General features: G+C 44.7%; 1 protein-coding gene across 1 annotated transcript in view; it reads right to left on the bottom strand.

Moving 5' to 3' along the window:
• Nucleotides 1-13,999, bottom strand: part of DYNC2H1 (dynein cytoplasmic 2 heavy chain 1) — a 1,848,033-nt gene that overhangs the window by 1,286,898 nt on the left and 547,136 nt on the right. Inside the window, exons 32-33 of the mRNA XM_029602426.1 lie at nt 9,955-10,160; nt 7,801-7,983 (exon numbers count right to left, since the gene is read on the bottom strand). Coding sequence (XP_029458286.1) covers nt 7,801-7,983; nt 9,955-10,160 — 389 coding nt within the window. The remainder of the gene's footprint in view (nt 1-7,800; nt 7,984-9,954; nt 10,161-13,999) is intronic.

Below are 13,999 nucleotides of genomic sequence, written 5' to 3'. Positions count from 1 at the left end.
AAGGGCCAAATCCCCCAACCATGTTACACCAATTTTGCATCCACTATACTGACTCCCAATTAAGAGCAGGATAAAATTTAACTAATTTTGTTTGTCTTTACATGTGTGAATCAACTAGGCCCTGAATATCTTTCCAACTTCTACTCCCCTACACCCTCACAAGAGGATATTGATCCTCATAAGAACGTAAGAAATGCCATACTGAGTCAAACCAAGGATCCATCAAGCCCAGTATCCTGTTTCCAAAAAGTGGCCAATCCAAGTCACATGTACCTGACAAGTACCTAAACATTAGATAGATCACAAGCTACTGTTGCTTATTAATTACCATAATAGCAGTTTATGGATTTAAGCTCTAGGAACTTATCCAAACCTGTTTTAAACCCAGTAACACTAACTGCTGAAACCACATCCCCTGGCAATGAATTACAGAGTTTAACTATGCGCTGCGTAAAAAATAATTTTTTTTCGATTTGTTTTAAATAAGCTACTTGCTAACTTCATGGAGTGCCCCCTGGTCCTTCTATTATCTGAGAGAGTAAATAACCAATTTAAATTAACTTGTTCAAGTCATTTCATGATTTTGTAGACTTCTATCATATCCCCCCTCAGTCGTCTCTTCTCCAAACTGAACAGCCCTAACTTCTTAAGTCTTTCCTCATAGTGCAGTCGTTACATGCCCTTATTATTTTGGTCGCCCTTCTCTGCACTTTCAGCAGTGCAGCTATATTCTTTTTGAGATACGGTGACCAGAACTGCACACAGTATTCAAGGTACGGTCTCACCATGGAGCAATACAGAGTTATTATGACATCCTCCGTTTTATTTTCCATTCCCCTCCTAATAATTCCTAACATTCTGTTTACTTTTTTGATCACTATAGCACACTGGGCTGACGATTTGAATGTATTATCCACCATGATCCCTAGATCTCTGTCCTGGTGGTAACTCCTAAGACAGAATCAAACATTGTGTAACTACAGCAAGGGTTATTTTTCCCTATATGCATCACTTTGCACTTGTCTACATTAAACTTCATCTGCCATCTGGAAGCCCAATCTTCCAGTTTCACAAGGTCCTCCTGGAATTCATCACAATCCGCTTGAGATTTAACAACTCTGCATAATTTTGTGTCGTCCACAAATTTGATCACCTCACTCATCATACCCCTTTCCAGATCATTTATAAATAAATTAAAAAGCACCGGTCCAAGGACAGATCAGAGGCACTCCACTGTTTATCTTTTTCCACTGTGAAAACTGACCATTTAATCCTGCTCTCTGTTTCCTGTCTTTTAACCAACTTGCAATCCACAAAAGGACATTTCCTCCTATCCCATGACTTTTTAGTATTCTTAGAAGCCTCTCATACGGAACTTTGTTGAATGCCTTCTGGAAATCCAAATGTGCCACTTCTACCGGTTCACCTTTGTCCACATGTTTATTCACCCCTTCAAAAAATTACAGGAGATTTGTGAGGCAAGATTTCCCTTAGGTAAATCCATGTTGGCTCTGTCCCATCAAATCATGTCTATCTAAATGTTTTGTGATTTTATTTTTTATAACAGTCTCCACGATTTTTCCTGGCACTGAAGTCAGTCTCACTGGTCTATAGTTACCCAGATCGCCCCTGGAGCCCTTTTTAAATATTGGGGTTACACTAGCCACCCTCCAGTCTTCAGGTACAATGGATGATTTTAATGATAGGTTACAAATTTTTACTAATAGATCAGAAATTTCATTTTTTAATTCCTTCAGTACCCTAGGATGCATACCATCCAGTCCAGGTGATTTGCTACTCTTTAGTTTCTCAATCTGGCCTACTACATCTTCCCAGTTCACAGTGATTTGGTTCCGTTCGTCTGACTCATCACCCTTGAAAGTCATCTCCGGAACTGGTATCTCCCCAACATCCTCATTAGTAAACACGGAAGCAAAGAATTAATTTAGTTTTTCTGCAATGGCCTTATCTTCCCTAAGAGCCCCTTTAACCCCTCGGTCATCTAATGGTCCAACCGACTTCCTCACAGGTTTCTTGCTTCGGATATATTTTAAAAAGTTTTTATAATGAGTTTTTGCCTCTATGGCCAACTTCATTTCAAATTCTCTCTTCGCCTGTGTTATGATAACTATTGCCAAGTGGCACCACCACCGTTACCTCTCTCACCAATACCTGCGTTCCACTAAAAATTAAATCTAAAATAGCTCCCTCTTTTGTTGGTTCCTGAACCGATTGCTGCATGAAGCAGTCATCCAGGAACTTTATGTCTCTAGCAAGTCCTGATGTTACATTTACCCAGTCAATATTGGGGTAATTGAAATCTACCAAAAATATCCTCAAAAATACAATGACTATGTAAACACTATTGCAAACACGTTGTACAATAATTGCTTTTGAATTTTATGTGTGTATTTGAACTAAATATAATATATTTTTTTTCATTTTTTGCATAACTTGTTAGGGACCGTCATAACACCCGTGGACTACACGCATTTGATGCTTGTGTTTTCAGCCACTTTTGGGTCTTTTATAATCATTGGTCCTACACACTTTAAAACATTTTTGTCAATTCTTTGTTTTTGTTTTTTGTTTTTTTCAATGTTTTAGTAATGTGTGGAAAAAATACTTCCCTTGATGAAGCGAAGTCTCGCTGTTATACGTCCAATATCTTCAACCCCCACGTCTCGGAGAGCAGATTGCCTGCTTCTTCGGCGTTTTTGTTTTTGCCGCACTGTGTCTGGTGCCGCCGCACTGTCACGCCGCTGCACAGATCTATACTTTGGTGCTGCCGCGTTGTTCACGGAGGGTCCTCCTTTACCACACGGGTCTATCCCGTTTGTTGTTTTGCAGCGCCGCCGCGCTGTGTCATTCATCTAGCGCCACCGCACTGTGTACCGATATCCGTGTACTAAAGTCCAACGTACGTTTCGCAGTATGTGCTGCTTCAGGGACTGTGAATATACTTAGAGATAGTAGTTTTTTACTCCACATCTATGTCACTTCATGTTGGCGTCTGTTTGAACGTTACGTAGGTGGCAGTGCGCTAAGATTTACAAGATATGGTAACTCACAAAGGAAGGGTGAAAGAAGTGTTTAAACCCAAGCGTCTGGGCAAATACTTGTTGAAAAGACGTGGAGCAGCATGGATGGAATGGTATACTGATATGTACGTCTAAGAGAAATCTTTTTGAGGACGTACAGATGAGATCCTTTCTGGAATTTGTGATGAGTTTGAACAGATGAGCAGTAGGAGATTCGTTTATATATCTCCTGAGGAAGCCTGTGGGCGAAACATGTTGAGAGAATAAGAAAGAATTAAAGAAGAATTAAAGAATTTGTTGTTTTCTAAATGAGTGATAATTTATGATAAATGGGATTTTCTCTGCTTATTTAATAAATTGTATTTCATATTCATAATATATTGTAAGAAAGGAAGTTTTGGCATATAACTCAATCTGAGAGGATTGGGACAGTTTTTATGAAGATAGTAGAAGTATGTAAGAGTATGTATGATGTATGAATGGAGGGAGAATTTTTAGATGCATATTTTTGTGGGTAATATGTTAAATATTTAAAGATTGTTGTAATATTTTTTCTATGCAATAAAGAATAAGAAAATAAATGTCACTTTGTATGGTTTTGAACTTCATTGTGTGGCAGATTTAGAGGTGGAACGCACGGGCTGGCCCTCACGAAAGGGCCGCCTGCCACGAAAGGACTGCGACCAGGACTGAGCAAGAGAAGAACCCCTTGCAGAGCCGCCCCGCCCCCGAGAAGCGAAGCGACGCTGGCCCCTGAAGCGAGAGCGGGAGGACGCGAAGGATCGAGAAGACTTAGGGCGGTCCTCTGGAAGCTTATGGACCTTGTTGTCAGCCAAGGAGTCCATAAGCTTCTCGAGATCCTCACCAAAGAGCATCTTACCATTGAAGGGCAACGTGCCCAGCCGAGTCTTCGAGGACTGATCAGCCGACCAGTGGCATAGCCAAAGGAGCCTCAGGGCAGCGACTGCCGAAACCATCGCCTTCACCTGCACACGGACCAGATCGTAGAGGGCGTCCGATACGTAGGCGGTTACCGCCTCCAGACGTTCGGCTTGTTCTGCCTCATCTGGCGGAAGATCCCAGGCGCAGAGTAACTGTTGAACCCACTGAAGGCCCGCCCGCATCATGAGGCTGCTACAGCAAGACACTCGGACCCCGAGGGCCAGAACGTCGAAGATGCGCTTCACGTGAGCCTCCAACTTACGATCTTGTGGATCCTTCAAAGCTGTGGAATCTTCCACCGGGATCGTGGTGTGCGCTTGGCCACCGCAGAGACATAGGAATCTACCGAGGGATATCGCAGCAGCTCCAAGCCCTCTTCCGGGAGGGAATAGAGCTTATCCATCGCACGCCCCACCCGGAGCGAACCCTCAGGAGCCTCCCATTCCCGAAGGATAAGGAGCTTGAGCATGGGGTGGAAGGGAAAGGCCGAGGCCGGAGCCCGGAGCCCCCCCAGAACCGGGTTCATATCCTTAGGGAGCGAGGCCATGAGATTATCCACGGAGGGACTTTCCAGACCCAGCTCCTGCAATACAAAGGGAAGGAGGGGCTCTAGTTCCTCCTTACGAAAAAGACGAAGGGCTCTGGGGTCATCCCCCTCTAGGGGGGTGCATCCGCCAAATCCGAGGAAGCAGCGGGGTCCGAGGACCCAGGGGACACCGGGGGGGGGAGGAAGGGGGGGCACCCCCGGGACCACCCGCACCCGAACTGGTCCCTGGGGTTCCGCAGCCGGTCCAGTGGTCAACGGCGCTGAGCGAGGGATTTTTGGTGGGGGGGTTAGGGGGGGGCTTTCGTCCTGCTCATGCAAGCTAGCTAAGTAAGATTTGTGCATGAGGAGGACGAAATCCGCTGAAAAAGGGACCCTGGATTTGCCGGGGGGGGGAAGGGGGGGCGAGGGAAGGTCAGGACCCCCCTCCTGGGAACCCGCGGGGGCCAAATCGGGGGTTAAATCAAACAAATCTGGCCCCCCAGCCCCAGGGAGCACTGAAATCGGCCCCGATGAAAAATCCAAGATGGCGGCCGTTCCTGGGCTCTGCCGACCCGGGAAAGGCCTAGCCATGCCGGGAGGAGTGGAGCCCCGGGCTAAATTTGCTTGTCCTGCCGAGGAGGGACCTTCCCCACCCGGCAGGCAAGCATTGCAAAGGCCCTCACGCGAAAAACGCGAAGAAGGCAGCCCACAAGAGAGGCAGGCTGCCTGCAGGGACATAGCTAAGCCACGGCTGAAGAAAAAAAAGCTGAAGAAAAGCTTGATTGACAGCCTGCACAGCAGGAGAGAGCAGGAGGGAAACCTGCTGCTTTCTGCTTGTCTGGCTGCCGGTTCTAGGCCTACTCTGACCAGGAAAAGAGCTGGTCAATTGCTGCCAATAAGTTAAGAGGTAGGTGAGTACCTGCAACTTATTTAAAGTTTGAAACTAATATATATATATATATATATATATTTTATTTTTTTTTACTGAGCGCAGCAGCGGGTTCAAAACCCTCTCGGCAGCCAGATGGGGGGGAACGAGGCCCAGAGAGCGTCGGTCCCCACACCTGGAAGCGTCCATGGACTCAGGCTATGCAGGGAACCCCCTCCTGCAAAAAGGGCAAAGCCCCCCTGAGCCGGGAAAGAGCTGGGAGTCGGCACCATCTCCCACACAGAAACAGGAAAAATCACTAAAAAGAAGGCAAAACTCCATTCTAGGTTTTGGTTTTTTTTGACAAGAAATACTTGCTTGAGCCTAGCAAAAGAAAGAAGAAAAAGGCTGACTAGCCTACAGCAGAGAACCGAAGGGGAGATGCTGCACCTGCTGGAGACAGGCGAATATTGAAGGGTTAGAGGATAGGCTCTGTCCTGATATAGGGCATCCTTCAAGTTTTAGTCTGTCTCCACCTGCTGGAAAGGAGGCTCAATCCACTGTCTGGACTGATCCGGGTACGTACAGGAACTTCAGATTTTTGAAACCTTACACATAGGGTACCTCTTGACTCTATTTGTTCCTCCATCGTCTGTTCTAAGAAATTTGTAGGGTTGTCTAATTGTTGCGATTGGTTCAGAGCATTTCTATTCTCTTTCTTTGTTACAATGTAAAAGATTTTTTCTATTGAAGGAATTTTTTCCGGGGTAATCAATACATTTTCACCTAAAAATCTTTTAAATTGTGCCAAGGGAGAAATAAATTTCACAGAAGGAAAATTTAAAATCCTAACATTATTATATCGTGAATTATTTTCAATTATCTCTATTCTTCTAGAGTTTGCTGTTTCCCCTTTTATTAATCCTACTTGAACCTCCTGTACCTGGTTTAACTGTTTTTCTAAACTCTCACATTTCTCTGACTACTTCTTAACTTTTTATTATTATTTTACCCTGTGTTTGCACATCAGACATTTTTGTTTCAAGATTATTCATAGAAACTTTTAATTCCATTAATACCCCCCATATCGTTTCCAAAATAATCCCTTGAGAATTTTCCGCTACAGAGCTCCCAGGTTAAACTACTTTATCCCCAGGTTGCGGGTAGTTTTCTGTCCTCAATATTGGGGATACTACCCCTCCTTTAGCACCATTTGGAGTTGATGTTAAAGGGTCCAGAGATGAATGACTTCCTCCGCTGTTCTTTTCTACAGATTCCAGCGGCTTGTCTCTAGTACTTCCTTTTCTACCCACATCAAGCCCGTTTTCACCCCCGATGTTTAGCGGCAAAATCACATATGTCGCCTCTGAGCCCGGGCTATGTGTGGGGTTTGGCGGTTCTGGAGTCTTAGGTGCACCGGGACTTAACGAGGTCTGATATTGTTCTTGGGATGACAGAGTTTGCTCCTGTTCTGCATCCAAGACGGAACCTCCCAATGCTGTCGCATTTAAGGTTTTGAGAAAGTTTTCAATCAATGGTTGGGATTGGGCCAGGCTTGGAACGGTCGGGGTCTCCGAACGCAGCCTTCCCTTTCTCTTAGTATGCGGCATAGTTTAAGGTATACTTTTAATCTTTCTCAAACACACCTATATTTAACTTAAATAGGTTCTCCGTAAGAGTGGGGGTAGGGAGAGCTAGTAGAATCAAACTCACAGTTCTTGAAGTAGAAAGGATTCGATTTTCAAATTTTCTATTTCCTTCTCCGGAGTCCAAACAAAGCTGTGCGCCCCTTTGGCGCGTGCGGCTTTGGCAGAGTGCCGGCGGCGACTGCGCGCCACAGGGGGGCCGGTTTTTAGCTCCACCGGTCCCTCCTCCTGATGACGTCAAGGCGCGACGGAACAAGCCCGGGCAGAGCTCCGTAGAAAACTTGAATTCAGGTACAAATTTCAGGCAATAACTTTTCCAGGACTAGAGTTACTCCTTTCCCGCAAACTCTGTCCGCTCTCCCTTGCCCCGTATAAATCTTTTAAATAAATAAATAGTATATTATCATCTGTTGCTATTCAATTCCTCTACTGCCCATCTCTCCTCTGTTCCTCTGATTTCCCCTCCCTAGCATTTCCTTTGTTCATTCTTGTGTTCCTTTTCCTCTTCCTCAGGCTGATCCCAGTTAATTTCTTTTTGACACTATATATTTCCAAACCTCTAACAAAATCTGATACAGCTCTCATATGATTTAAGACTCACATTTAAGTTCTTCAATTTGCTGTTTAGTGCACAAGAACACTTTAAGATGAGACAAAACATCATATCTACTGTTCATGGTCATACTAATAGGATTGATGCTAGTCTCAAGTATGTACATCAATAAGATGACTGTATAGATAGGGAAAAATGCATTTCATAGAAATATATTACATTACCTCATCACAATTAAAGACCAAAACTTGTCTTCCAAGAAGTCCACCCAAAGCTTTTACAGATTCTGTTTTTCCTGTTCCAGCAGGGCCATAAGGATTTCCTCCAAGACCCATTTTTATAGCTTGAGTAAGAGTAAGGTAGCACTTGTCAGTCAATGGTGTGTAAACTAGTTTAGGTGCATTGCCCTAAAAAAAAAATAAAAAAAGATTAGCATGAAAAGTGAAAGCGAAGCATCTCCATGTAAAAGTGTTGGTGAAATAATCTTAAGGAGGGAATAAAGTGGCAGGATAATAATGGTGGTTGCAGCACAGCAATACAGTGTTCCACAGTCACCAACAGCTGGGGATGATCAGGTTAATCCCCCAGTCAGAACAATCTGCTGAGTCACTCTGCTCCTGAGGGCCCATTACTGAGACAAGTAGAACTATACGAGAGACCGTTACTTAATACTGAGAGAAAGCAACAGTTGGTGTGTGGCAGTTTGAGAACCCTTTCAGCTGGAATATACAACTGTATGCTAACAGCAAAATATTACTCAGGGCCCTCAGATCTGACTGAAAAAGACAGAGCATTCAACTCTACAGTATAAGTATACAGTATGATTTAAGTATAGGAGTCAGAGTTACTGTAAATATTTTTCCTCTGTATGTTGTATTGTAGTTTGTAATCTTTTTTGTTCACTGTAAATCCTTCTTAATAACAAACAATTTAGTTTATTAGCACTGTTTGTGTTGCAGATAAGCAACCCAGCTAAATGTAATCTTAGGTTGATATGAGAGCTTCGGAAATCCAGTTGGTGGGTGAGAGGTTGCCGAGAGAGAAGTATATGCACAGATGTAGATGAGACTCATGCAGCACTTGCTGGGATCCTCATGGGTTGTAGGGATAGCACAAGGGCATTACCTGACATGAACTTTCCAAAATTCTAAAGCCATGTTGCAGATTTTTAGTGAATCAGACATCAGGCATAAAGAAAAATAAAAATCAGATAAATATCTCTTTCAAGTGACTATTTTTAAAGAATGGGAAAAGTCATTTTGAAAATAAGGTTCATGGCTCTAAGAAAAACCTATACCACCTTTTCTATAACATAATACATTTATATAGCAAAGCATTTTGCAAACATACTGAACCATTCTATGTTTTTCAGAAGAAATAAAGGCTGGGCTAACCACCGCAGGGCTTGAAGCTGCAAAATTCAGATTTATCTACATGCTATAGGCCAGGTATCAGATGAAGAGTTATCCTTCCAAACTAATATCCCTAAACAAATCAATAGAGCCAGCAACACTTTACAGCAATTCATCACAGGAAATAGAAAAGAGCTACAATGTTAAATAGTAACATAAGTGGACAAGAACTGAAAAAAAGGAATAGAGTATATGTTCTGAGCTAGGAAGCCCTGGTATTAAGAAAGGCTACATTTAGTTAAAAAATACATTGAAATGTATGTTTTTAGTCTAACACAATGTGGGCATATTTTACAGTCTTCTTATCTTTCAATATGTTTATAGATCTTCCAGTAAGTTCCAAAAGTTCAATATTTGCTGTGAGAAGGGATGGAGGCTAGCATTGTGACAGCAGGGTGTAAGCAGCCTTGAACAGCAATGAGTTATAAAGACCAGAATATCTACTACTCTATATATACAAAAAATAAATATATATATAATCATTTTAGAAATCACAAATATAAACAGATTCTAAAATGAATGCAAACATTTAATAATCCTATACAAAGCATTTATCTTTTTTCACTAGAGCAACATAACTAAAATATAGTGGTTAGTATAAAACCATCATTAGAGTAGCTTAAATCATTTGATTTTTCAGCCTCATTAGTGTAAGATGTTATCTAATCATGGGCCACAACAGTTGTTTATATTTTTATATGAGCATGCAAATAAAATAAATACTTTACTTCTTTGTTGGTATCCCAAAATAATGCCCTGTAATCATTTTAAGATATTTTTCTGAACTGAATAGTTTCATTTGGTTTCCCACTTTCTTACTAGCCTATCTTACCAAAACTGATACAAATTTGTAGAAGTAAAAGCAGTACAATCACAACTATGGATAACAGAAAGATAGGCATACTACCAAAACCTTCAGGCACTTTCACACATTATCAAACATGCCTAAAAGCTACAAATAAATACCTGATATTCATAGGTGTACCGAAGCTCTGCATCCACCATCTGAATGTAACATTTCTGGTCCTGTTTCATGTAGAATCGAACTTGTTTCTTCCAAACCCAGTCTTCAGTACTATGAATCTGAGCTTTATTTAATTGTTTCACTACATCAATATTATGAATAACATCAAGAATCAGAGCTTTAAGCTTCAGTTCAAGTATTCCAGAATCTGTAAAGATATTTACATGTTAAAAAGTGAAGAAAATATAACCCTGATGATTATAGAATAATCACTATCTCTTTAATAAAGTCAAGACCCATGATAGATTATGATACTAATGGACTGCTTCCAGGGAACACATCAGAAACCTCTCCTCAGAGGGGAATATTCACAGCAGGAAGCTGGAGAAAAGCAAAATGAAGCAAATGCTCAAAGAATGCACATCAGAAAGGAGCTTCTGGATGAGGCTGCTCATGAAACTCCTATATGTGATAAAAGTTACAACTGTTTCTTGTAATGTCTGGATAGATTTAAGAGGATAGCGAACATCTGGATTTTAGAGTGACAAGACAGGATCATTAACAGAATTTTCCCAATATGCATGGAAGGATCAAAAACAGATTTCTAAAGAAAAATGTGACAGATGAAAGAGGCTCAAATAAGATTTAAGGACCACACGGAGTACAATTTTCAAAGCCAAACACCCAGGTAAATTGCCCTCTCTACCTGGTTAAAAGTACATGCGGGCTTCCACAGCATGCACACTTTTAACAAAATTAAAAAGAGGTTTTCCCAAGGGCATGTTTAGGTAACTGGAGTAAAACAGTGCGCCATTCTACTTTTAAATACATGCAAGCTATTTTACCCACTCTCTTCTCTCCCCCACCAGTCCCCTGGCAGCCCACACAAACAACAGATGCAAACTAGTCAACCACTTTCAATATATACAGGATAAAAGTGCCCGTGGGCTAATCAAAACTGCCCCTGAGTTTACAACAGAGAACACCATATTCATCTTATTGGTCAAATCTTGCTTATCGTACTGCTATATGGTGCGCCACTGAACTAAAACATAACGCGCCAGAATTTTGCATTGGTGTCAAAACTTCATGTACATCATCATCTTTGGATAATTTGAAGCGGGTCAAATAAAGAATCCAGTTTCTTAATTCTGTCATCATAATGTTCCCAAAACATGACATCAATAATATAGCTAACTAAGGCCTGGATTCATCATTCCACTATAAAACCCTGACTCAGCTTTGTTTATACTAATAATTTCTCTTCTGTCTCAAGCCTTTCCTTCCTTCCAGCAGTCTATGCTTCCAAGTTTAATTTCCCTGTTAAATGTAACTTTGTTTTTCATGTTCAACCTATTGTTTTTGGTTACTGTTCTTGGTTCAGTTCCCCAATTCGATGTAAACCGATCTGATATGGTCTCTACCATGAAGGTCGGTATAGAAAAGTGTTAAATAAATAAATAAATATCTTCAGTAAACAGAATCTGTTCTGCCAAAGTATCTAATAAATGTTACAATTCCCGGTCCCAGGAGGCCCATCCTCACCTCTCGGCGCCAGGCCCAGCCGCAGCCTTTAGCAACCCAGCGGCACCCACTGGATCCAATCGCGGTCCTGCCGCTTCCTGGCTCGGCTCCAGCCTGCCCCTCAGCTCCTCCGCGGTGGAGGGATGCCGCCACCTCACCCCTCTGCATGGGCCGCCTCCCAGCCGTGGCAAGGAAGCGATGCCATGCCGCTTCGTCTGGTCCCTGCCCCTAGGCGCACTTGCGCGCCGCTGACCCAGATTTAAAGGGGCCATGGTGGGAAACCTTCCCGCGGCACCCAGTGATGATGTCGCATATCCCAGGTATATAAGGCAAGCCCGGACACTCAGAGCTTGCCTTGGCAACGGGTCTCCTCACTCTCACTTGCTCGAGTTCCTGCAGTTGCTGTTCCAGTTCTGTTCCTGCTACCTGTTTCTGACTTTGGACCAGACCAGACTTCGCTTACCGCTGCCTGCCTCTGACCTTTGGACAGGACCTGACCTCACTTACCACTGCCTGCCTCTGACCTTGGAACCAAACCTGACCTCGCTTACCGCTGCCTGCCTCTGACCATTGGACCGGACCTGACCTCGCTTACTGCTGCCTGCCTCTGACCCTTGGGCTGGACCTGACCTTGCTTGCTGCAGCCTGCTTCTCCTGGACCAGGCCCAGCGACGCTCTCCGCCCAGCCTGGGCTACTGAACTGGATCAGTGCTGCCCTTGGCGTCAGGCCTCTGGCCTCTCTCTCTCCTGCTTGCCACCATGCTCTCTCACCTACTCACTGGGATTATCCATGCAGAGGCCCAGCTAAGTCCAGCTGGTCCCGGTACCCAAGGGCTCAACCAGCTGGGAACGCGGGCTGGTAGTGGCGAAGCTCCAACTGACCTCTGCTTCCCATTCAGCCTCGCCACCCGACAGTGGGGACCTGTGGGGGTTTCCCCCACAGCTGGCGCCAACACCACCAAGGGTCTATAGATGCAACAGGTTGCCAAGGCAATGGACCCGACTGAGGCATCTGCCTTACAGGCCATTCCAGGCCTTGCACTCAAGATCCAGCAACAACTGCAGAACCTTGAGGCTCTGGCATCTTCCATTGAGCGGCTCAATGCTTGTCTCGACACCGGTCATGGTCCTGCTGCGCCACCCTCGGCTCCCAGCATCCCAGTGAAGCCATCTCCTCCGAGGTCTCATCTTTCGCTCCAAGCCCTGCCTCGCTTCAACTGAGACCCCACACAATGCAGAGGATTCATTAACCAATGCTACATGCACTTCATGCTCCAAGCCGCCGCTTTCCCAGATGCCATGACAAAGACTACCTTCATCCTCTCACAACTCGAAGGCAGGGCCCTATCCTGGGCCTCACCACTCTGGGAGCGCTCTGATGCCCTCCTCCAAGACTTGCCTCACTTCATTGCTGAATTCCGGAAAACCTACGATGACCCAGGGAGGACTGTGAACGCCAGCTACGATCTTCTGCATCTCTGCCAGGATCGACGACCTCTCCGAGACTATGTGATAAGAGTTCCATACATTGGCCTCCGAGCTGGCTTGGCAAGAAGACTGCCTTCGCCCCATCTTTCTGGATAGTCTATCCGCCCCACTAAAAGACGTAATCCCCGCCCGCGAGTTGCCCATCTCCCTGAAGGGGCTGATCGACCTAGTCGGCTGTATCGATCGTCGGGCCCAAAAACAAAACTGTGAGCTGCAGCCCATCCATCAGCCTCCTCCAGAAACGTCTCCACTGGGCTCCACCAGAGAAGGGTCCCTGCCGGAGGCTTCTAAACCTCAGACTTCCGAAGAGCCCATGCAGCTGGGTTGAGGCAAATTATCCCACAAATAGCACCTTTGCAGGAGTCAGTCGGGGCTCTGACTGTATTGCGGGGCTGAGGGGCACCATCTGACCTAATGCCAAGTCCGTCTAGGAAACTCCCCAGCCTAGGGCCAGCAGGGGCCCTAACCCTAGTCACAGCCAATCCGGCCATTCAGCTGTCACTTCCAGCCAAGCTCTCTTGCAGTTCCCGCTCCTCTCCTACACTAGCCATGGTTGACTCTGGAACTGGTGGGAACTTCCTGTGGGAAAACCTGGTACATCACCTTCAAATCCCCATCAGGATGCTCGAGGTACCACTCTCCATCGCCTCCATACACAGTGATCCTCTGCCAGGGAGGATAACCCAGGTCACGGTACCCACCCAACTGTAGATCGGCGCCCTTCACCACAAAGAGATCGAATATTATGTTCTGAAAAAGTCCATCTGGAAAAGGCCCTGGGCTGCCGTGGCTCCAACCCCACTCTCCCCAATCCGACTGGGCCACCTTATAGCTTTCGGAGTGGGATCCTCAGTGCCAGAAATCCTGTTTGCAGCTTGTCGCATCCGAGGAGGCTTCTCGGTCCCTCTCCTTTGCCATTGCAACCCCTGGGATACCTGCACTCTACTTCGACTATGCCGACGTCTTCTCCAAACAAAAGGCTGACATTCTACCACCCTTGAGGAAATTTGACTGTGCCATAGAACTCCTGCCCGG

Source organism: Rhinatrema bivittatum, chromosome 5, assembly GCF_901001135.1.
Source record: "Rhinatrema bivittatum chromosome 5, aRhiBiv1.1, whole genome shotgun sequence".
In the NCBI taxonomy this organism is placed as follows: Eukaryota; Metazoa; Chordata; class Amphibia; order Gymnophiona; family Rhinatrematidae; genus Rhinatrema; species Rhinatrema bivittatum.
Note: the sequence above shows the minus strand (reverse complement) of the source record. Positions and strands in the feature narration are given on the sequence as shown.